A 25591-nucleotide genomic window follows, 5' to 3' on the forward strand; every position below is an offset into this window, starting at 1 on the left:
AAGAAAAAAAAAGAGTCTGGAGACAGTTCTGAGAATGGTATCTGCAACTGTGGCTTGCTTGCCTGCTGCTGTCAGTCTGCTGTTGCTGGAGGCATTATTTATTCAGATCTCAGGGGTGAGCTTAGCACCACCTGGCCCTGCAGGCTTTGGTTGCTCAGATTTCTCCTGTGTGTGAGCCTCTGCTACAAGCTTTCCCCTTTCCAAGCACTGGGAAAGGTGACACTGCACCTGTGTTCTCAGGCCTGCATGTTTATTTACAGTTCATGTGGGAGGTGGTTCTTTCCCCCTCTCCTGTGCAGTTCTCCTCCCACCTCTGCTTTCACAAGCTTTCCTGCTCCTGATTACTGGGCAGTGCTGCTGCTCCTGCCAGCCGCCATGTTTGTTTACAGCTCACATGGGAAGTTGGTCTTCCCTCCTCTCCTGTGGAATTTTCCTCCCTCAGTCACTCTCACAAGCTTTCCCATTCCTGGTTGCTGGGCGTGTGCCCCCGCTCCCGCCAGAGGCTCTCCAGCCAGACTGGCTTGTATATTTACAGTCCTGGGAAGGATTCCCTTCCCCCAATCTTCGGCGCTCAGTACGCCCCACCCTCTTTCCTGCGTGTCTTTATTGTTCTTATTGCTTATTAGTCAGTTTCTTTTTTTTCCCCAGGTGGAGGTCAGTCTGTCCAGGGGGCTATGCTGCTCTGGTCCAGGCTTGTCTGTGGGAGTACCGTGGTACCGCAAAGCTCACCTGGTCCATGTCTTCCCAAGCAGTCTGGGCATCGGTAACTGGCGGCCCGGGGGCCCTCCTGGTTTGTCCATTTAACGTGAAGTGGAGATTCTCTGCGCCGGTTGGAGGTGTGGAGGGGTCAAAGTTATGCCTTTTCTCAGTAATTATGCCTGCAAAGTGTGTCTCCAGCATCTCTCCAAGATTTCACTATAGGAGGCTCACTTTCTGCTTCCTCCTTCTAGCTGCCACCTTGGAATCCCTTCTTCTCATATACCTATATTGATACATTTAACTGTTTTAATTGCTAAAATCTACTAAATGACATGTTAATTTAGAAAAGGTCTATTAAAATGTCAATTAACTCTTTAGCATGAATTAATGAAATGATCCTAAAACACATTTAGGTACTCAAGGAACCTAAAAATATCAAAGGCTATCTTAAACACAACAAGGTTGGAAGACTAACAGTTCCTGATTTCAAAGAACACAGAAAATCTATCGTAATCAAGAAGTGTATAATAGGAACATAGAGAGATAAAGGTCAATTGTATTGATATTAGAATCCATAACTATATCAACACATTTCCAGAAGTTGCAAATCAATCCAGACAAAAAGTAGATTTGTCATTGCCTAAGACTGTGACATGCAAGAATTCAGCAAGGTGGGATTAATGGCTAAATGGCATGGTATTTTATGATGGAAGATGATACTATCTAAATTGAGTTACTTTGATAATTGCACAATTCATGGAATATATATAAACCATTGCATTATAAACATTAAATTTTTGAATTATGTATGTGTTACTTATAATCAAAATTGTAAAATTAAAATTGAGTCATAATATCCAAGATACAGTAATTAACCTGTACTATTATTTGATATTTGGTACTATGTATAGGAGACTACAGACACAAGAGCCTCTTGGGATCACTTTCTTTAATGCCACTATGAAATGTAAACTTTAAGACAGGTGAAGTACATATCAAGATTGTTTAATTTTATTTGAATAGGGCACTTACAAACACAAATTAGACAAACGAACTTTTATAACCCTGAGTTCATTTACCTTTTTTCGTTAATCTGAGAACGATATGATTTAACTCTTATTATTTATTAACTTTGAAGTGGAGGGATTATACATTAACTTCTTGATCATTTTGTCCTTGCTTATAAGCATGAAATTTCAGAGATAAACAGCAAATACAAAAGAAGCATTCAATTTTACCAAGATGTCTATGAAATGGACTTCAGTTCTTATGATACAACTGATGTGTTACTTTAGTTCTGGTAGTTGTGGAAAGGTGGTAGTGTTGCCCATGGATTACAGTCATTGGATGAATGTAAAGACAATCCTGGATGAACTTGTGCATAGAGGACATGAAGTGACTGTCTTGACATCATCAATTTCTGTTCATATTGATTCAAGCAAATCATCTAATATTAAATTTGAGGCTTGCCCTACATCTTTGAACAAAAATAGTTTAGAAGTTTTTTTCAAAAAAATGATCAATGAATGGATATATGATTTTCCAAAATATTCACTTTGGACATATTATTCAGTAATGCAAAATTTCCTTAAGGAATATTCTGATATTATGGAAACACAGTGCAGAGATATAGTTTTGAACAAGAAACTTATGACAAAACTACAAGAGTCAAGGTTTGATGTCCTTCTTGCAGATGCTGTGGTTCCCTGTGGTGAGCTGCTGGCTGAGCTACTGAACATCCCTTTTGTGTACACTCTCCGCTTCCTTCCTGGCAATACACATGAGAAGTATAGTGGAGGACTCCCTGTGCCTCCTTCCTATGTGCCTGTTGTTATGTCTGAGCTAACTGATCAAATGACATTTGTGGATCGGGTAAAAAATATGCTGTTTGTTTTGTTCTTTGACTTCTGGTTCCAAGTATTTGATGAAAAGTGGAATCACTTTTATAGTGAAGTTCTAGGTAAGTTGTATTTTTAAATTTTTACTGTGAAATCCTAATACTGTCCCTTTGAATGTGAGTGAACATAAAATCAAGAGGTGAAATGCAATTATAAAATGATCAATTAATCTCAGAAATATTGTGGAAATGCTTATATCGTGGAGCTATGTAGAACTCCATGGTCTTGAACCACTGAAATTTTCACAGTGAATTTGTGCATGCCTTTGCTATACTTTTCATGTGTCTTAAGGTACAGTAATTTTTAGCCTCAGTATGTGACTTAATGATTAATGATTTGTCCATTAAGTGCTTATACCTGATTTATGAGCCTAAATCTCTAAAAAGCATTAAGGAAATTGTTTCCTCTTGTGTTGCTCAGTTCCTCACTTAGAAATTATGATATTTATCAATAATGCCATGAGAGGCTCTTTGTAATTAAATAAATCATATCTTTATTTATAATGAAGAAAGCTGTAATTTCAGGGTTTTTTAATACATTTTTAAATCAACCATGATAATTAAACATCTTGCTGACATTATTCTAACTCATTTCAAGAAATAACACGATATATTACAGATAAAATTTCCTCATTATACTGCATTTCATATTATTTTCTTGATTTAGGGAGACCCACTACATTACATGAGACAATGGGGAAAGCTGACATATGGCTTCTTCGAAGCTACTGGGATTTGGAATTCCCTCGTCCATTCTTACCAAATTTTGTCTTTGTTGGAGGACTCCAGTGCAAGCCTGCCAAACCCTTGCCTAAGGTAAACCTATTCATGTTACTGTGATTCGTTTGTTCTGCAGTTTTGTTGTAAATGAGTATACATTCTTCATTCAGGATGTCTGAGATATGAGACAGATATGAATATAGGGATGTTAAGGAAAGATCATCAGTGATCACAGAATATATCCTAGAATGCTTGAGTAACTAAGGTGAGACATCAACAATGTGAAAAACCAGAAAAGGGATGAGATGAAATGGAAGACATTAAAAACTAAAATTAAATTAAATAGATGAATAAAATAAAATGATACACAGAATCACAAGGTCAGATCTCTCAAGAGCTTCAAATTTAGTGTGATAAGGATGAACAGAGTCAAATGATGCTGGAGAGATAAATTGAAGAGAGAAAACCATTATGAATTCAAAGCACATATTGATGGAGCTGGACAGCCAATCAAATGTGCTAAGCATGGGAGTCATACAATGAGATTTTCATTTTAAAGATTCTCTCAAAACACTGTCACCTGGTTGTATTACAGCAGAACAAGCTAATGTAAAGGAGAACAATTTAGGAAATTGCTGCAAGAATTAAGCCAACAGATGATGGTAAGTAGACTAAAAGTTTCACAGAGATGACTATGCAAACTAATATATCAGTGGTCAAACCCCATGTTGTGTTATGTGGAAAAAAACTGGTTAATACTCAAAAAAGACTCAAAATGCCCCTCGTATATAGTGATGCAGAGATAATCACTGTTGTAATATTCATGTTTTTGTTTCTATCATATACTGTAATTATGAATCACTAAATTTTGCTATCTAAAGACCCTAGCTCCACTTTTAAAAAGTAGGGGAAATATTTAATATGGTTGTTTTTAAAATGATACATTTTATCATGTAAGTATTTGAATTGTATTCTCCTTGTAGAAGAGAAAGCCACAATATGGCTGGAATAAACTACCATCAATTTTCTCTTGTGACGTAGCAAGTTCAAGACAAGTATAGTATTTTTATAATAAATAATATTAATTTGCCAATTTGGGCCTGATATCAGGGCAAAAAGTATCACAGGTAAACAATCCCAGAATTGTGTTCACAGAAATCTGGATAGTTCCAATGCAGTGAAAATGTTAATTTGAACCATGTTTAGTTTTAATATGAATATATATAGTTCTGGAAACGAATAGAATATTTATGGTTATTTTAAGTAAAATCGAAGGCACATTTCCATTTTATATATGTGTGTTATTCTTAATCTCTGTCTATTAAGGATATTATAGCAGAAAATTTGGGTAAACCCTCAATAACTGTAGGATGAAGAAAAAGTATTCTAAATATGAGAAAATATAGGTATAAAACCAATTTGACCACTTATCCAGAGTGCTTACAATGAGGGAAGTAATATACTAATGACAACAAACTGTAATAATTCTTCTGATATCCTACCAGGATCATCCCAAGTGATTTAAGACAGGTGCAATGATTATAAATAAAGCCAAGTAATAAACTAGCTCTAACTCCTAACTCAGAGAAAATACATTAAGAATAGTACATCTATACATGAGCAGTGGGAATAGAACAATTTCTAACATCACTACCATAATCATTGTCTAGGGATTTAATTTCTTTTCTTCCTCTACAAACATATAAATGCACACATATTCACAGAAACAGACATAAGAGAGACCATTTCTGTCATATTAAAAATCTTCCAAAGAAAATGAATCATGACCATTACACCAATAATTCCTGATAATACTTGATTTTTCTCTCCTTAGGTTTAACAATCTTTTCAGAAGTGTTTGCTGTGTTGTTGCTCTGTTGTAAGAGATCAAATTCTTTCTTCATAGGAAATGGAAGACTTTGTCCAGAGCTCTGAAGAAAATGGTGTTGTGGTTTTTTCTCTTGGGTCAATGGTCAGTAACTTGACAGAAGAAAGGGCCAATGTGATTGCATCAGCCCTCGCACAGATTCCACAAAAGGTAAGAAAAATTGCCTGTTTGGTGGACATTAGCATAATTAGTTTCCTAGACTCTGAAAAAGATTTGACTGCAAAAACTTCGCATGTCAAAAATAAATTTTTGTCCTGGACATGGCTCAAGTATAGAATGCCTGTACAATTGGCACAAGCCCTGAAAAGCAAATTTTTATATCTCAAATTCATCTTATAAATCATAAAACAGAAATATACATAGCAGATGATAAAATAGTACAGAGGCTGTTTGTCTTGAAAATAGTTTGGGCACTACCATTATGAACTGAAAGGTTATATAAACAGGTACAGTGAAAAATTGGTATCAGAATGGAGCTGCAGGCAGATACACAGCAACCACCAACTTCTGCACTATTATTTGTTCCTTTTCTATGAAGAATTCCTGAGAGTACTGTGTATATTATAGATATCAGAAAGTAACCAAGGGTTTATTAGTAACTGGACTAGCAATAATTTTAAGGAGTTTTCAAAAGCAAACTAAATTTCATCATGTATTTTCAGTGTCCAATATAGCACAGTTCATTCACACACCATAATTTTAGTATAGGTTGATTCAGCTAATGGGAGCTATTCAAGAAGAGTAAGCAGAATTCACCAACTTGAACTCAATTGCTGTCTTACAAAATACATTTAGAGAAGGAGAAAGTTTGCCCTGATGAACAGACATGGCAAATGTCAGAAACAGAGAAATATTTTTAAAAAGTGGAGATTGGACCTGACTCTGAAGTGGACGCTTTAATGAAAGTATACTACCCAAGAGCTTGGCTTCTAACACACAAGAATATACATCTTTCTGCTTGAAGATAATAGGAAAAGGAAAGAGTCTAGAGGAAGCAAATCTTGTATAGGAAGAAATTCACAACCCCCAACTCAAAGAAGTCTATGAGTAACATCTTGTCTAATTTATAAAATACACTTCAGTACACTTGTGGTACATGCATGTTTGTGAAGTACTTTTTAGTTTCCTGTTTCTTGACAGACTTCTCCTAATCACTTAAACCAGTATTTTTTTCTTTAAACATAATGTCATTTTGCCATTCAGTTACAATATGTAATGTAACTCTTACAAATTATATTTCAGATTATAAGGATTGCTTGACAATGAAATTCAGGTCCTTAGTTTTGTAGAAGGGAAGAAAATGGTCTTGATATATAGAAGACTTTTTAAATAACTGCTCTCAAGAAATTGTAGTCTTCAAGTCTCATCAATATCATTAAAGTCTTAACAGATATTTGAACAAAATTTGCTAATGTCACAATATTGGGGGTCTCTATTCAACAGTCATATTGTTATTCTTTTTATCACTGAGAAATTTCAAAATCTATCTAAACTCATAAATTATGCATTATGCTCAAAATTGCCCATTTGAATTTGGGCGGTAATACTTGATGGTTTATAATCTACAATGGTAGCATGTATGCTCTAGTTATAATAATTTATTTTATTTTTCACAAATTGCTGACTACATCACATTGTTTCTTTTGTATGTAGATGAAAGTTAATTATGATAAATAGTTTAGAGAACAAGTGGACACAAGAAATTTCCTCCCCATATCACTAAAAAGACAATCGAAATGTATTATCAAATTTTTAAAATGAGAGCTAGAATAAAATAAACAAATAAAATAATGGCATAGCCATTTATTTGTAAATAGGTATGGTTTTCCACAGTAGAATGATATTGGCTGCTTTAACTTTTCGCAAATTCTGGAATTTGTTACTTATCATACTATTTCTCTGAGACACTATGTATAAATATCATTGCCACATTGCATTCAATTCATTGCAAAAAGAGTACAGGGCATGTAAATACTCTATGCCATTCAGTCCTTTAGTAATACTTATTATACCAAAATCTCTTCTTTTAATTTCCTTATCTGTCACATGGAAGTTATTCAACTGATATTTTCAATTTGTGTAAGTCAAGCATAGTATACTTTGAAATTTCAGTGATAGAATAAGATATTTTCTGTATCAATAGGTTCTCTGGAGATATGATGGGAAGAAACCAGACACTTTAGGATCCAATACTCGGCTATACAAGTGGATCCCACAGAATGACCTTCTTGGTAAGACTAGAAAATAAACAGTGAGAACATGAGAAACACCCAGTCAGGAAGGTAATATATCAAAAAGAAACAAGTTAAGTATTTACTATTTCAAAGTAAAAAATAGCACTAATTACTTTATACATTTTTAAGATTAAGGAAGTGAAAAAATAAGCCATGAACAATGTGATTTTCGTGTTCACAGTCATACACCCTATAGCCGAATCAAAGCTTATTTAGTTCAGGTGTAATTACCTCTCTGAAAATTTTTAAGGAACTTCCTGCATGTGAGTACCATATCTGTCTCATATTTCCAAAGCTTACATTATCATTCCTCCTGCTTCAGTAGAATTTCAAATGCCAGTGAAAATATCATGCTGTCTTTTTTTACCATGGCCTCTCCATTTTCCACTGAAATAAACCCTGGAAACTGTATCATGAAGTGGTAAAACATTTCATGATGAAGGTGGCTTTTATTTTCTCTTATACATGCACCATAACCAACCCATTTCTTGTTGCCATGGACACCTGTCATGACAATATGAACCACTTCACTATTTCTTTATGGGAAAAATACTCTGAAATATGCACATAGACTTTTTAAAATAGGCACATCCTGAAAATTTGCAAAAATATGTTTTCATTTTTTTCTCTTCTTTTCAATATTATTTTGATTTTAAATTCTCAAGTCAAATACAACCTCTTCAGTCTTCAAGGTAGCAGTCCCTTATTTCTCTAGTACACTTAGGTGCTTCTTGTACTAAATTATAAAACAATTTCAATGCAGTACCACAACTGTAATAATCTATTATTTGAGGACATTGCCACACTGTCTCTTATACCTTTTAAAGCTTTATACTTCATCCTTCTCACTTCATTTCTAAAACATGTATTAAGAATTTTGTGGAAATTCATCCAATTGCAGGTCATCCAAAAACCAAAGCTTTCATAACTCATGGTGGAGCTAATGGTGTCTATGAGGCAATTCATCATGGGATCCCTATGGTGGGCATTCCTTTGTTTGGGGATCAACCTGACAATATTGTTCATATGAAGACCAAGGGAGCAGCTGTTAGACTGGACTTTGCCACAATGTCAACTACAGACCTTCTCAATGCGTTGGAGACAGTCATCAATGACCCTTTGTGAGTATAACTGCATTATTTTTAGGTCATATTAATAGAAAGGTGATCATCATCAGTGACTGTATCATCCCTTTTGAAGGAGGTTTATTTTGAAAGGATTTACATCATTAAATGCATTTGAAATTTGATTTTATTTTCACAGAGAATGTTCTTTTCAATTTGCATTTGATATGGATGAAATAGATAATCACTTACTGCAATAATTTCTAATACACCAACAATTTTGGATGTACATAACTATTTGTAACAATGACAGTACTATTATTTTGTGGTTGGGCTGGGAAGAGATACATTGTGGCATTTACAAAGATTCTTACAATATATCAAATACTTCATATTTGAATTCACCCACTCCACAGAGCAAAACATTTTAAAATATGATTTTGTCTACATACAAAAAGAATAAGGAAAGTTTTCCTTGTATAACTATCATTTCTAAATATTAACCTAATGCTTAAAATTCATTTTATTATATTTACATTTTATTAATAATATATAATGCATGAAATTGCCAGGTTAATTTTGAAAATTCAAATACACACATGTATATTTTTCAAGTCATGAAACTCTTACTATAACATATTGAAGACTATTCATAACACCAATAAAAAGTGTAACATTACATTTGTATTTACCATGTATGAAATTGCTAAGCTAATACTTATAAGAAAAGTACTGTCAATTAACATTTAAGATAACTCCCCAATAATGAGAAAAACCAAAATGTATAGTGTATCATGGAAGAATGTGCAAGTTAAGGAAAAGAGGACATGAAAATTGTTAAAAAGGTGCCACATGAACACCATTGGTGACTTCAGTGTACTGCTAGAGCACAAATATCATGAGACAAATGTGCAGTGATCATTGAAAATGTTGCCAGTTGTGACCACTTAGTCACTGAGTCAAAGAACAGAATATGACCTTTTTCAATTGTTTTGAGAATAGATTGGTATTTTAAGGAATGTATTACCATAATTAACTGGTTCTGTTAGATACACATTTGGCTACTAGGGGGAAAATAGAGGACAGAAGAGAATTGTGGAAACTGAGAGACAGGTAAGGTGACATTTCACCCACAATGACACAACTCCTTTTTAAAAGCCTCCAGACAATAATCCCAAATTTTATCCCTACTGTTTCAATCACTGGACTTAGAATCATTCACTCTCAACTCCTCTGATGGAAAATATTAAGCTTTCCCTCTTTATGTTCCATTCCACTTTGGAAAAAGTTTGTCAATCAGAATATCCTAATTAAAAACAAAACATTGTACACAGACAAAAGCAAAATACAGCACTTGCACAGCAAATCTATGCCATTTATAATGAATCATTTGCAAGACAATTTTTGGAAACTTTCAATGATTTAATATGCTTAGGCAAGCTAACATTCCCTTTGGTGTTGATATCTTTCTGCTTCTCTTTCAGTTATAAAGAGAATGCTATGAGGTTATCAAGAATTCACCACGATCAGCCAGTAAAGCCTCTGGATCAAGCTGTCTTCTGGATCGAGTTTGTCATGCGCCACAAAGGAGCCAAGCATCTTCGTCCAGCTGTCCACGATCTCACCTGGTTCCAGTACCACTCTCTGGATGTGATTGGGTTCATGCTGGTTTGTGTGGCAACTGTTATATTCATCACCACAAGATGTTGCCTTATTTGTTGTCAGAAGTACACAAAAACTGGAAAAGAGAAAAAAAGGGACTAGTTTTATATAAGCCTGAAGTGGGAATTCCTATTAGAAGAATTTGTCATGTGACATTTCTTAGTATAGTGACAAGAAATTTTACAACTTACTTTGTCAAGTCAAGTCAATAAATTGTTTCAAGGGGTTTACTACTTGTTTAAGACATGGAATATTGTAGGAATAAGGAAAAAATTATGAGGAAAAGAAAAATAAAACCACAAGTGTTTATTTTGAAATTTGTGCTTGAAAATTTTAAGTTATTCACCACAAAATTAACTGTGCTTTCTTTCCTAAGGTTCACTAGTTTTATATGGATACAAGACCATTGAAAAGTCTACTCAGTGTCAATAAGTTTTGCAGATATGCCTGCCCTAAGTTTTTCTGTATATAATTTTTTAATTTTTACTATTTCTATAGAAGTATTTAACAGTTAGACTTGAGCAGCAAGGTTCACTTTTTTCCATTTTTATTTGGGAGACCAGTAGTGCTGCTTGTGTTCACTTTACCTCCAGCCTCAGCATCACTTCTTTCATAAAAAGAAAAAAAAAACCTTATCAGATGTTTATCCAAGCAAGGTGATTTTTTTCCTTTTTTATATTTTATTTTCATTATTATACTGAGGGTACATTGAGATATTTACAAAATATCTTAAATTATATCAAGTTGAATTCATTCTCTCATTCGTTCTCTTTTATCCTCCTTCCCCCATTTTGGAATTAGTTTTATCAGGTCTCATTTTTCTATTTTCATACATGAATATTTCATACAGAATATTTCCACCCTATTCACCCTCTCTCATCCCACTCTCCTTATATCCTCCCCACCCACTAATACCTTCACCCCAGACAGGATTTGTTTTGCATTCCTGTTCTCTATTTTGTATAAAAACATGGAATTTTGTTGTCCAACAAAAATATGAAGTGCTTCATTGTGACAGTTCCATGTATATAAGTATATATATATATGTAATAGCTCAAATTGATTCCTCACCTCTATTTATATCCTTTCTATCTTATTCCCCTTACTAGAGTGATTTCAGCAGGCTTAAAAATTCTACATACATTCTTGTATAGGAAGAATGTCAGCCATATTCTCTTCCAGCAAGGCCATTTCTAATAAAATTAGAAATATAATTGTAAATACCTGCTTTCTACTGTAAAATTTAACTTGGAATCTCTGATTTGATGAGCTCATTGATTCTCCTTTTAACTCTTTATTGACCTTAACATGCTCATTCTTATTGCAGGTTAGAGAGTAGGGTTGAAATAAAATCTCACTTGTTGAATTTTTCATCCTACCAAATGTATATATGCACTTATATGGTCACTTTTTCCAAAATAAGTCCCAGCACCACTAGCTATCTACAGGTAATGTGTAAACAAAGTTTAGGGAGTGTTTAAATTATGGTTATTGTTATACATATCCTTCTTTACAAATTCAAGTCTAATTTTCCTCTTTCCTTTGGAATCTGTTGCCATAATTTTCTCTTAAAACTATGATGGAAAAATTAAATCATTCATGATTCCTGAAAATAACAGTCTTCATTTTACTTGAAGCCTACTTACACTATGACCATAATTAGCAAGAATTAAGTATATTTTAAAAATATATAAATTATATGGAAAAATGAAAAGCAAACCACAAATACTGCACTGACCCCCTTTAAGTACATATTTAAGATGTACTTCACAATCAACATGGTTCAAATTGAGAAATACATAGCTGTTTGTATTGGAGTGAAGACCATGATCCAAGTCTCCCAAGAAACATCCTCCATCCAACATCATGAATTCATTTAAAAAATAAATTAAAACTTATTTTAGCATGCTAGAGGAATTATATTAAAATGTGCAGCAGAACACTTCATGCAACTTCTATAATAATTTTCACATTTGTAAAGAAAAATACAATAAATAAAGGGAAATACTTTGAAGCACCAATCAAAAATAAACAATCCAATATGCCAAAGGATAACAGCAACACATTGGCAGTTGACAGAGAAAATAAGTAATAACACAAAATATAACAAAATTACTGATATTTAAAAAGTAAAAATAAGATAATAAATTGTTTTCCCATTGTTTTTTCCTATGTTAATCTGAATAAAGTTTTTCTAAGTCACTACAATATGTAATAATCTTTTAAATAAAATTTTAGCATTCTGTTTGATCCAGCCAATCTACACACAGGAAACTGTCATGAAAAAATTGTTAAACATGGACATATTTATGTGTAAGATACTCTATCTAGAACTTAAATGGCGACCAGTCAATGAACACACCTCACAAAATATTTTGATATATGGCCATTGCAGACAGTGGATAATTTCAGGCAATATTGCTGAATAATTTCCTAGTCACTTTAAATTAAAAGTTTGAGAATAATGACTAATATGCTTTTTATGAAAAAATTAAGTATATGTGAACTATAAACACAGAGGGGAAAGTCTGAATAATGCATACATTTACAAAGAAAGAATCCTACTTGGTAATATTTGCACTTTTACAGTTATTGAATTTACACAGTGCTGTATTCATGAATTATGTGGTTTAAAAATTAGTTTTAAAAATATTTTTCTTTTTTAGAGGCACTGCAATTGAACTCAGAGCATTGTGCTTGCTAGGCAGGCAATCTACCACTTGAACCATATCTAGAGACCTTTATTTCTTTAGTTATTTTTCAGATATTTTCTTTTGCTTGGTGTCAACTTGGACCATGAACCTCCTATGCTTCCAAAAAACTTATTACAAGTGTGCCTCACCATCCTCATTTATCTGTTCAGATGGTGTCTCCTCAATATTTTAACTGGGTTTGCTTTGCATAGCATCTTCCAAATCCCCACCTTCTTAGTAGCTGTGATTACTGTAATGCCCAATCATGCCTAGCCAAAAAATTACTTATCAAAATGAGTATGCTCATTCATGACAGCTAATTATAAGATTTGATATTATATTGTGAATTTTAGCTTCATTCTTTTATCCTAATAATTTCATATTAATTTTTTGCTAAAATTGTTTTAATTTCTAAACAGTGCATTATAATTTATGGTATACAATTTTCTTAAACATTTATGTAAAATTATGCTATGGTTAAATCAAGCTAACTACATATCTATCACCTCATACACTTGTATTTCATTAACATTTTCTAATTGTAAAATGTAATGGGTTACAATGTGACATTTCTACATATGCATATATCATGAATTTATCACGTCCTCCATCCCTTCAATATTTCCTTATACGTAGCTCTTTCTATTTTCTCTTCAGACCTCCTCTCATTCTCTAAAAGTCTCTCTTATATTTTCATATCACTTTCCTTTAACTTTCTGCATATGAGAGAAATATACATTTGACTTTCTGTGTCTAAATTATATCACCTGACATGGTGTCCTTAGTACTATCAGCTCTCTGTTATGGAAATAAATTCATTCTTAATTATTAATTAATATAGCTATACATATATCTGTCTATAACGCTACATATTTACAATATGTATATGGGCTATTGTGAATTGTGTTGTAACAAGCATGGGAGTGCAAATATCTGTTCTTTGTCCTGACATTGTTTCTTTCAAATCTGTACCCAGGAGTGGTACATAGGATCACAGGTTAGTTTTATCCTAGTTTTGATGAAATTCTATATTGTTTTCCATAGGGGCTTTATTAAATCACCTTCCTCCCAATACTGTGTGAAGTTTACTTTGTTTCCATATCCACAGTCATTGGTTTTGATGTTTTGAGAACATCCATGGCATCTGTGGTAGAATGGAATCCCAATATAATTTTACTTGCATGTCCCTGAGGGACAAAGATACTGAACATTGCTCCAATATTTGATGGTCATTTGCACTTCTTTTTTTGAGAAGTACCTTTCAGTTCATTTATCCAATCTTCACTGGATTATTGTTTTTGTTGACTTTTGTTTCTTTATACATTCTGCATATTAACCCTTTGTTAGATGAATAACTACCAAAGATTTTCTCCCATTCTCTGTGTTCTCTTCAATCTGTTGATATTCTTTGTTCTGCAGAATAGATAAGCTTATAGAGTAGAATCTGAGAGTGTATAGAAATTGAAAGTAATTATATTCTTAACAAGGAATCAAAATTAAAACAGAATAGTTTAATAAATAAAATTAATAAATTCATCAGAAGGATTCAAAGGTAATTTTGAAATCAGAGAAAAATGAAGCCAACAACTTAAAGATAAGAAAATAAAGGGGAGATTCCAAGATGGCGACTAGAGGGAGGAAGCAGAATGTGTGCTTCCTAAAGTAAAATCTTGGAGAGATGCTGGAGATACGCCTTGCAGGAAAAACCACCAAGAGGCAAAACTCCAACACCTCCATATCCCCAGCCCATGCATAGCATCCTCACTCCACATTAAATGGAGAAACCAAGAGGGCTCTTGCACTGCCAGACACCAGTGCCTAATCTGCTTGGGAGAAGCAGACCACCAGATGAGCTAAGCAGCATATGGTACTTCCACAAACAACCCTGGGCCAGATCAACATAGCCCCCTGGACAGACTGACCCCCACCCAGGGGAAAAAAAAGAGAAAAAAATAAACTGAATAAAAAAGCAGCCAAAAAAAAAAGATACAGAGCAAAGAGGGCAGGGCGCCCTGAGGTCCAGAGAATGGGGGAGGGGCACTCCCTCAAGGAACTGTAAATAAACAAGCTGGCTTGAGAAGTGCCACCTCCCCCAGTGTGCTTGAAGAGGGAAGGCTTGTAGCAGCAGCTAAAGTGTGGCATGCTCCACAGGAGAGCATGTGTGGCACCTTCCCACATGAACTCTAAATAAAAACCAAAAACTGCAATTGCAAAAGGTGGATAGGGCTGTATACTGGAGAAAAAAAAAGGGGCATGCATCCAGGAGAACTCTAAATAAACAAAGCCTGTAGCCACAGATGGCTGACAGTAGGAGGCAGATAAGCCACAGCCTCAGATAGACATTCACAAAGCTGTCTCCAGGCTCCTTTTTTTTTTCTCTTCCTTTGATGAGACAACAACACTGGATGCTGAAGAACTAACTGAAACTGTATTGTATTTGAAGTTGGGATTTTTTATTTATTTACTGTTTTGTTTTGTTTTCTACTTTTTTGTTTTTTCCCCTTTGATAAGAAAAGGACAGAACTACTTCACAGACACTGAGATGTCTTCAGGACTGGAGGCTGAAGGACTAACACCAAAATTAGTAAGACTGAAACTTTATTGCATTTGAACTTGGTTTCTTTTTTTTTTTAATTATTCTCTCTCTGTCACTCTAATGCCTGTTTAGCTTACCATTGATTACTACACTATCTCTCCCTGTTTATTTATTTGGCTGTTTTTTTTGTTTGTTTGGTATGTTTTTTTTTCCCTTTTTCTTTACCTTCTTTGCTTTTCCTCTCCTCTTACCCTTCCATTCTAGATATCACCATTGTTATTATTACAAACTAGACAATACTGAATTACACACAGTACAGGAACAGTAACAATAGCAAGGGCAATGATGGGAAGATGGAAAAAACAGGGAAATCATTTTCTTCCAATAATAAATTAGTACAGGAACCAGAGGGAAATGTAGAAATCAGATATCCAGATCCAGACTCCAACAAAATGAAGATAAACTATGCCAAAGAACCCAATGAAGCTCAAAAGAACACTCTGAAAGAAGAAATCCTGCAAGTAATCAATGAGAATTTTATAGAGATGATACTGGATATGGTCAGCCAAAATGTACAGGAGACATTCAAGAAATTCCAAGACAACAAAAATAGAGAATTTGAGAAAGCACAAGAACAAATAAAAGAAACCATAGAAGCACTGTATAAACACCAAAGTGAAACAAAGAACAAGGTAAATAAAGACAAATGAACTCAGTATGAAAATAGACAATAGTAAAGAGGAAGGAACTCAGGATATGGAAAACCTCAGAAAAAAGAATGATGAAACAGAAATGCAAAACAAAATGGAAGGCCAATCCAGCAGACTAGAATAAGCAGAAGACAGAATCACAGAATTAGAAGATGAAATGCTAATTAAAGGAAAAACCAAAGCAATATTAGTTAAACAACTCAAGACCTGTGAAAGGAAAATACAAGAACTTACTGACACCATTAAAGACCAAACTTGAGAATCATGGGCAAAGGAATAAAGATAAGAGGTACAAGAAAAAGGAATGCATAACATATTCAACCAAATAACTGCAGAAAAATTTCCAAATCTAGAGAAATCTATGCCCATACAGATACAGGAAACATTCAGAAATCCAAACAGATGACCAAAATAGAACTACCCCACAACATATTACCATTAAAACAACATGTACAGAGACTAGAGAAAGAATATTGAAGGCTGTAAGAGAGAAAAAACAAATAACATACAAAGGTAAACCCATCAAAATCACAGCAGACTTCTCAACAGAAACATTAAAGACAAGAAGAGCTTAGGGTGAGGTCTTCTGAGCATTGAATGAAAATAAGTTCAACCCTAGGATACTCTACTCAGCAAAACTATCATTCAAAACAGATGGAACAATAAAAGTCTTCCATGATAAGCAGAAACTAAAACAATATATGACCACAAAGCTACCTCTACAAAAGATCCTTCAAAGAATTCTGCACACAGAAAGTGAAAACCAACATAACCATTAAAGGGCAGGCCATACCAAACCATAGGAAAAGAAAAAGCAAGAAAGTAGAGAGTAACATCTATTTACCTCACAGAATAAAACCCTCAAACAACTAAGACAACTAAATGACAGGAATCACCACATACATGTCCATACTAACACTTAATATTAATGGACTTAATTCCTTCATCAAAAGGCACCATTTGACAAACTGGATTAAAAAGGAAGCTCCAACAATTTGTTGCTTACAGGAGACCCATCTCATCAATAGAAATAAGCATAGGCTTAGGATGAAAGGCTGGAAGAAAATTTACTAAGCCATTGGCCCTCCAAAACAGGCAGGAGTAGCAATACTTATCTCTGACAAAGTAGACTTCAAACCTACATTGATCAAATGAGATAAAGAAGGACATTCTATACTAATAAAAGGGGAAATAGACCAAAAGAAAATAATAATTATCAACTTATATACACCAATGTCAATGCACCCAATTTCATCAAACATACCTTGAAGGACCTAAAAGCATATATCAACTCCAACACAGTGGTTATGGGAGACTTTAACACCACACTATCATCAATAGATAGGTCATCCAACCAAAAAATCAATAAAGAAATCCAAGATCTAAAACATAGTATAGATCAAATGTACCTAGTTGATGTCTACAGAACCTTCCATCCAACTTCTACACAACACACATTCTCAGCAGTTCACAGAAACTTCTCCAAAATAGATCATATCCTAGGACACAAAACAAACCTCAGCAAATACAAGACAATTGAAATTATACCATGCATTCTATCTGACACAATGCAATAAAATGAGAACTCAACAACAAAAATAAAGACAAAAAACAATGGGTCATTGATGAAATAAAAGAGGAAATTAAAAGGTTCCTGGAAGTTCATGAAAATGAAAACACAACCTACAGGAATCTATGGGACACAGCAAAGGCAGTTCTGAGAAGAAAGTTTATAGCCATGTGTGTATATATTTAAAAGACTGAAAGAGCTTAAATCAATGACCTAATGATACATCTCAAATTCCTAGACAAAACAAGAACAAGCAAGTCCCAAAACAAATACAGGGAGAGAAATCATAAAAATAAGAGATGAAATCAATGAGATAGAATCCAAAAAAACCATACAAAGAATTAATGAAACAAAAAGTTAGCTCTTTGAAAAAATATACAAGATTGATAAACCCCTGGGAAACCAGACTAAAATGAGGAGCGAAAAAACCCAAATTAGTAAAATCAGGAATGCAAAAGGGGAAAAAACAACAAACACCATGCAAGTCCAGGAAATCATCAGAGACTACTTTGAGAACCTATATTCAAAAAAGTTTGAAAATATTGAAGAAATGGACATATTTCCAGACACTTATGATCATCCAAAACTGAACCAAGAGGATATTAATCACCTGAATAGATCTATAACACAAAATGAAATTGAAGCAGCAATCAAGAGTCTCCCAAAAAAGAAAAGTCCAGGACCTGATGGATTCTCTGCTGTATTCTATCAGACCTTTAAAGAAGAACTGATACCAACCCTCCTTAAACTGTTCCATGAAATAGAAAAGGAAGGAAAACTGCCTAACACATTTTATGAAGCCAGTATTACACTTATACCCAAACCAGGCAAAGACACCTCCAAAAAGGAGAACTATAGGCCAATCTCCTTAATGAACATTGACGCAAAAATCCTCAACAAAATAATGGCAAACTGAATTCAACAACACATGAAAAAGGTCATTCACCATGACCAAGTAGGCTTCATCCCAGGAATGCAGGAGTGGTTAAACATACAAAAATCAATAAATGTAATAAATCAATTAACAGAAGCAAAGACAAAAACCACTTGATCATCCCAATACATGCAGAAAAATCCTTTGATAAGATTCAACACCATCTTATGATAAAACCTCTAAGAAAACTAGGAATAAAAGGGAAGTACCTCAACATTATAAAAGCTATATATGACAAACCTACAGTCAGCATTATACTTAATGGTGAAAAACTGAAACCATTCCCTATAAAATCAGGAACTAGATAAGGATGCCCACTATCTCCACTCCTATGCAACATAGGACTGGAATTCCTAGGCAGAGCATAGGCAAGAAAAAGGAATAAAAGAAATATAAATAGGTAAAGAAACTGTCAAAATATCCCTATTTGCAGACAATATGATCCTATACCTTAAAAAAGAAAATATGGACTGCACATATCATAACCACCTAAGATTTTCTACTGCCTCCACATAAAAATTTCACATAACTTAGAAATCACCAAATATTCTGACAATATGGGATGATATTCCTTATGAGAGAACCTAAGTATCCAATGAAATTTAACCTGATACTATAATTTATCTATATGTAATGAAACTTGTGCAAGTTCCAAGAAGAGAAATAAGATCTGTGAAAGTTGTATACAATCGAAATATGCTCTTGAAACAGAATTGTCATTCATCAGAACAGATAGTGGTAGTGTTAGTAGGGTCAAAGAGGTAAAGAACTGATGGAAATATAATGTTAAGAATTGGCATAATTAGCTATTGTTATTAAATAAGGAAGCATTTGAACTCAAATCAATAATTTTGAAGTCTCTTCCTCATTTTTGATCCCTCAAACACCTTGCTTTCTATTAATGATTTAATTCTCAGACATCAGTATGAAAAAGAATAGACATATCTGTTATAAACTTTATCTGATAAAGAATAGATAACAACAGACTTTCATAGCAATGCATCAATATTCTTTAAAATGAGTATAAGACACTGGCTTTAGTTAAAAATATACAGGAAAATTATATCAAAAAATATCAGGAAAAATGATAAAGTTGGGCAGAAAATACTTATGGAAATTTTAAAAGAAATATTGGCTCTCATCTCTATACCTTACATTAATAAATGACTTAAAGCTTATACTGTGTTCACAGTATAGCAATACAATATATTTCATAAAATTATACTTCCCTGAACTAACTCAGACTTTTTACAAGTTTATTTGGAAGCTGAGGGCAATTAACAAATATTAAAAGCTCATTGTTGGCTTTATGACAAAAAACTACATAAATAGGATTGTAGAATACTAACTACATGTTCACATATGTGCACATATTACATGAACAAGATAAAAACTAAATATGAACTAAAACTTACAAAGCTGATACAAAATAAACCAATACTGCTGATACATTGATTATCTCAGGTATTTTGCTGTAGTAACAGAAAGCTGACTAACACATGTTGAATAAATTGAGAAATGTGGTATTCTTATGTTAGAGAAAGCAACTTTATTTAAAAAACATGATTGGTGAACTGAATAGAAAGTATGTCTCAAACAATTAGAGGCATACACACTTTTACCAGAGCTTCCTACAGTTTAAAGTGATTGAAGCAATTTACAGTAGATCTCCACCTCAGAAAGGTCAGATCTTTCATTGTTTTGCAAGGTTTTCCTATAGGACAGAGAATTGATGATGAGGCACCCCTGCAACCAGCTACGCAGCAAATTCTACTGGACTATTAATTTGAAAGGAGGGAAAAGCTATCATACATAACATCTGACAAACCAAAAATTAAGCTCTTAGAGAATATCAAACTAAGAGAAAAGATACAAAGTTGCTTTAATCGTATCTAGCTCTACCACATTGTTCTCATGAACACAGAAAAAAACTATAATGTGTGAATTAAATACTTCTCCACTCCTAGGAGTAAACTTAACAAAGGATGTGAATGACCTCTACATGGAGAACTACAAAACCATGAAGAAAAAGACTGAAGAAGACTACAGAAGGTGGAAGGATTTTCCATGCTCATTGATTGGTAGAATCAACATAGTAAAAATGGCCATACTACCAAAAGCAATCTACATGTTTAATGCAATTCCCATTAGAATTCTAGTGAAATTCATCAAAGAGATTGAAAAATCTACCATAAAATTTATTTGGAAACACAAGAGAGTGCAAATAGCCAAGGCAATACTCAGCCAAAAGAACAATGCTGGAGGTATCACAATACCTGACTTCAAACTATATCACAAAGAAATAGCAATAAAAACAGCATGGTACTGGCACAAAAACAGACATGAAGACCAGTGGAACAGAATAGAGGACCCTGAAATGAATCCACACAAGTATGCACTCCTTATTTTAAACCAAGTTGATAAAAATAAATGCTGGAGAAAAGACAATCTTTTTAACAAGTGTTGTTGGGGAAAGTGGTTAGCCATCTGCAAAAAACTGAAACTAGATCCATGTTTATCACCCTGTACTAGTATCAACTCAAAATGGATCAAGGACCTTAATATCAGACCCCAAACTCTAAAGTTGGTACAGGAAAGAGTAGGAAACACTTTGGAAGTAATTGCTGGTGGGAATGCAAACTAGTATAACCACTCTGGAAAATAATTTGTAGGCTTCTTAAAAATGTAAACATAGATCTGCCATATGATCCAGCAATCCCACTCCTAGGGATATACCCAAAGGAATGTGACACAGGTTATTCCAGAGGCACTTGCACACTCATGTTTATTGCAGCACTATTCACAACAGCCAAGTTATGGAAAAAACCAAGATGCCCCACTACTGATGAATGGATTAAGAAAATGTGGTATTTATACACAATGGAATTCTATTCAGCTGTGAAGAAGAATGAAATGTTATCATTCGAAGTAAGTAGATGGAATGAGAGGACATCATTCTGAGTGAGGTTAGCCAGGCTCAGAAGACCAATAATTGTATGTTCTCCCTCATATGTGGACTTTAGATCTAGTGCAAATACAGCAATGTGATTGGACTTTGGAGATATGAGGATAGGTAAGAAACCCAAAAAAACATGATAGTATTTGATGTCCTCAATGCAGAGGATTAATGCAGGAACTTTAAAGAGACAGAGGTCAATATGAAAAGGGGATCAGGAACTAGAGAAAAGGTTAGTTTGAGAAGAATCATTTTAGAATGTAACACATTTGTACATGAAAGCAATGTGAGGAATCTCCCTGTATAACTATCCTTATCTCAACTAGCAAAAATGCTGTGTCCTTCTTATTATTGTTTATACGCTCTCTTCAACAAAATTAGAGATAAGGACAGAACAATTTCTGCCTAGAAGCGAGGGGGTGGGGTGAGAGGGAGGGGGCCGGGGGTTGGGGCAAGTAATGACCCAAACATTGTATGCATATACAAATAAATGAAAAAAAAATACTTTTCCATTTGCATTCTAGAATAACAGAGTTAGTAAAACTGTATGATAAATGAATAAAAGTAAGTTAAAATCATATGAAATGCCTCCTAAGTGAATAAACAACAAATATTCATATTTTAAATGAAAATCTAAGTGTAATGTGTTCTTGGAGCACTTCCTTTCCATAATGTTAAAGAAAAGAGTTCATAACCCATCTAAAAGACAAAGGTGGATTTCATTCAAGGCCATCACAACAGATGTCTGTAACACTACAATTTTGCTTGTGGTGAGGAGAGCTATGGTTTTAAAATGACCTGTCCCTCAGGTTGTAGTTGACCCCAGTATAACAGTGTTGAGAGGTGTTGAAGTTTTTGAGAGGTGATTAGACCTTTAAATGTATTAGTATGTGTCACTGGGAAATGGGTTGAATTTGGCAAGATTAGGTTAAAATATTGCTAGAGCAGGTTGTTGTACAGCAAGGTCAACCTCATGCATTAACTCTTTTGCACAGGATATAATTCCCATTACAAATCTCTGCTATGTTAGGATAGAGTCATAGATCTCCCTGCAAATGCCAGGAATTTCCTATTTGGAATTTAAAATGACAAGATCATGGACCTTTTTCCTTGTAATAGACTATGACTGAGGTTTTTGTTATAACAATAAAAAATGGATTCAAAAAGGATTAAGTTTGGGTTTCACTTCAAACACAGCATGATTTCACAATTCTGTAAATATAGTATGAAATATTGAATATTATAGTTTAAATTTATTTATTATATGGCATGTTTATTTTATAACATCACAGTTTTAAAAAGAGGTTCATTCCTATCATGATTATAATGGCCAGAAAGTCCACTCAGCATAGTTTCACACATCTACTGAGAGTCCTCTGGCTACTTTGTGTCATGGCAGACACTATTGTAAAATAATATTTAAAAAATGACTTATAAGTGCTAGGTCATTCAATATTAGCTGGATGACTGCAGTTGTAAAAGTAAAAGAGATATCAACAAACTTTTATGATCTAGAGGTCACCTAAGTTCTATTTGTCTTTTTGCCACCAACATGATGAGTGTTCATACTATGTGGGTATATTGAAATTTAGAAGTTATGCTTTAACTACTTGATTGGTTTATCCATGAATCAAAGCATGAAAAATGTCAGACAGACATAGTAAATGAAAAAGACATATTACATTGCACTAAGATGATAAGGAAAGTTACTTTTCTAATCATATCCGTTTGGGGTTTTAAAGTCTCTAGTACCTATATCTTCATGTCTTTCCCTAGTTTGAGGAAAACATTTTGCTATTTTTCTATGCCTTTTAGCCTATCCATTTAGATAGGCTAGAATATTAATGAAATATAGATAAAAAGTACAGTACAAAGGCTCAATTAAGAAAAGGTGCCTCTCTGAAATATAAAAATCAAAGCACTGTTGGAACACAACCCCCTAAAAAGAGTTAGAAGGCCAATATTAATAAATTAGACATAAAAACAAGGATATCAACACAAATGCCAGTCAAATGCAGAATCTAATTAAAGAATACCCTGAAAACTTATTTCTAATAGATTGGAATATCTAGAAAAAATGGACACATTTCTAGATGCATATGACCTAACAAAATTCATCAAAAGGATAGGAACTACCTAAGCAGATTTATTAGAAGCAATGAAATTGAAGCAATAACATGCTACCAATAAAGGAAAGTCCAAGAACAGATGGATTCAATGCTAATGTTACTTGAACATTATGAAAAAACTAACTTCAATGTTCTACAAACTATTCAATAAGACAGAAGGGAAGAAAATTACAAAACTAATTCTATGAAGCTTATATTACTCTTATTAATACCAAACCAAATAAGTGCACAAGAAAAGAATCTTAGTGACCAACTTTTTGGTGAACATAGGTGAAAACACACTCAATAAAGTATTTGCTAAATTGAACAACACATTAAAAAGACTACATAGCATAATCAAGGTGGACTCATTCCAGGGATGCAAAGATGGTTCAACATACATGAATCAACAAACATAATGTAGCACATAAACATGAAAAAGAAAAACAATCACATGTTCATCTCAATAGATGCAGAAAAAGTAGTTGATACAATTTGGTATGCTTTCATAATAAAATCCCCAAAACTCTAGGAATAGATAGAATATATTTCAACCTAATAAAGGATATGTAAGACAAACCTATATCCAACATCATCCTAAATGGAGAAAAATTGAAACAATTTCCTCTAAAGTCATCTCCCCATTCTTATTCAATATAGTGTTGGAATTCCTAACTAGGTAATAAAGCAAGAAAAAGAAATAGAGTGGACTCAAATAGGGAAGAAAGAACACAAAATATTCCTATTTGATATGATCCTATGCTTACTACATAAAGTCTCCATCAACAAAACTCCTACCTATGATGAACACATTGACAAAGTAGCAGCAAGTAAAAACAATAAAAAAAGAATATATTTCTATATACCACTAATTAACATGCTGAGAAAGAAATCAGGAAAAGAATTTCTCTCATACTAGTCTCAAAAAATTAAATATCTAAGAATGAACTCAATTATGGATATGAAGATCTCTACAATGAGAATTTTTTATTTATTTATTTTTTTAAAAATTTTATTCATATGTGCATACATTGTTTGGGTCATTTCTCCCCCCTTCCCCCTGCCCCCTCCCTTATCCCTCCATCTCCTTCCTTACCACCCTCCCTTATCCCCCCTTACCCCTCACTACCCAGCAGAAACTATTCTGCCCTTATCTCTAATTTTGTTGAAGAGAGAGTATAAGCAATAATAAGAAGGACCAAGGGTTTTTGCTAGTTGAGATAAGGATAGCTATACAGGGAGTTGACTCGCATTGATTTCCTGTACATATGTGTTACCTTCTAAGTTAATTCTTCTCTAACTAACCTTTTCTGTAGTTCCTGGTCCCCTTCTCCTATTGGCCTCAGTTGCTTTAAAGTATCTGCTTTAGTTTCTCTGCATTGAGAGCAACAAATGTTATCTAGTTTTCTGGTTGTCTTACCTATCCTCATACCTCCCTTGTGTGCTCTCACTTTATCATGTGATCAAAGTCCAATCCCCTTGTTATATTTGCCCTTGATCTAATGTCCACATATGAGGGAGAACATATAATTTTTGGTCTTTTGGGCCAGAATAACCTCACTCCGAATGATGTTCTCCAATTCCATCCATTTACCTGTGAATGATAACATTTCATTCTTCTTCATGGCTGCATAAAATTCCATTGCGTATAGATACCACATTTTCTTAATCCATTCATCAGTGGTGGGGCATCTTGGCTGTTTCCATAACTTGGCTATTGTGAATAGTGCTGCAATAAGCATGGGTGTTCAGGTGCCTCTAGAGTAACCTGTGTCATATTCTTTTGGGTATAAAGCATATTACTAAAGTAACTGGGAAGACTCAAGACATGGAAAGTCCTCCCATATTCTTAGATAATCAAAATTAATATTCTAAAAATGTATATAACACCCAAACCAATCTACAGGTACAGTGCAATCC

At 33.9% G+C, this 25591-nt stretch overlaps 1 protein-coding gene and 1 pseudogene across 1 annotated transcript; both read left to right on the plus strand.

Annotated features, from left to right (window-relative positions):
- LOC109674816 (UDP-glucuronosyltransferase 2B4-like) overlaps positions 1-25591 on the plus strand; it is a 722912-nt pseudogene that overhangs the window by 560704 nt on the left and 136617 nt on the right.
- LOC109674726 (UDP-glucuronosyltransferase 2B31-like) lies at positions 1901-10481 on the plus strand. Its single transcript, XM_020151643.2, has 6 exons — positions 1901-2659; positions 3264-3412; positions 5223-5354; positions 7348-7435; positions 8340-8559; positions 9987-10481. The coding sequence occupies exons 1-6, from the start codon at positions 1942-1944 to the stop codon at positions 10264-10266; spliced, it is 1587 nt and encodes a 528-aa protein (XP_020007232.1). The 5' UTR covers positions 1901-1941; the 3' UTR covers positions 10267-10481.

Source organism: Castor canadensis, chromosome 9 (assembly GCF_047511655.1).
Source record: "Castor canadensis chromosome 9, mCasCan1.hap1v2, whole genome shotgun sequence".
NCBI lineage: Eukaryota > Metazoa > Chordata > Mammalia > Rodentia > Castoridae > Castor > Castor canadensis.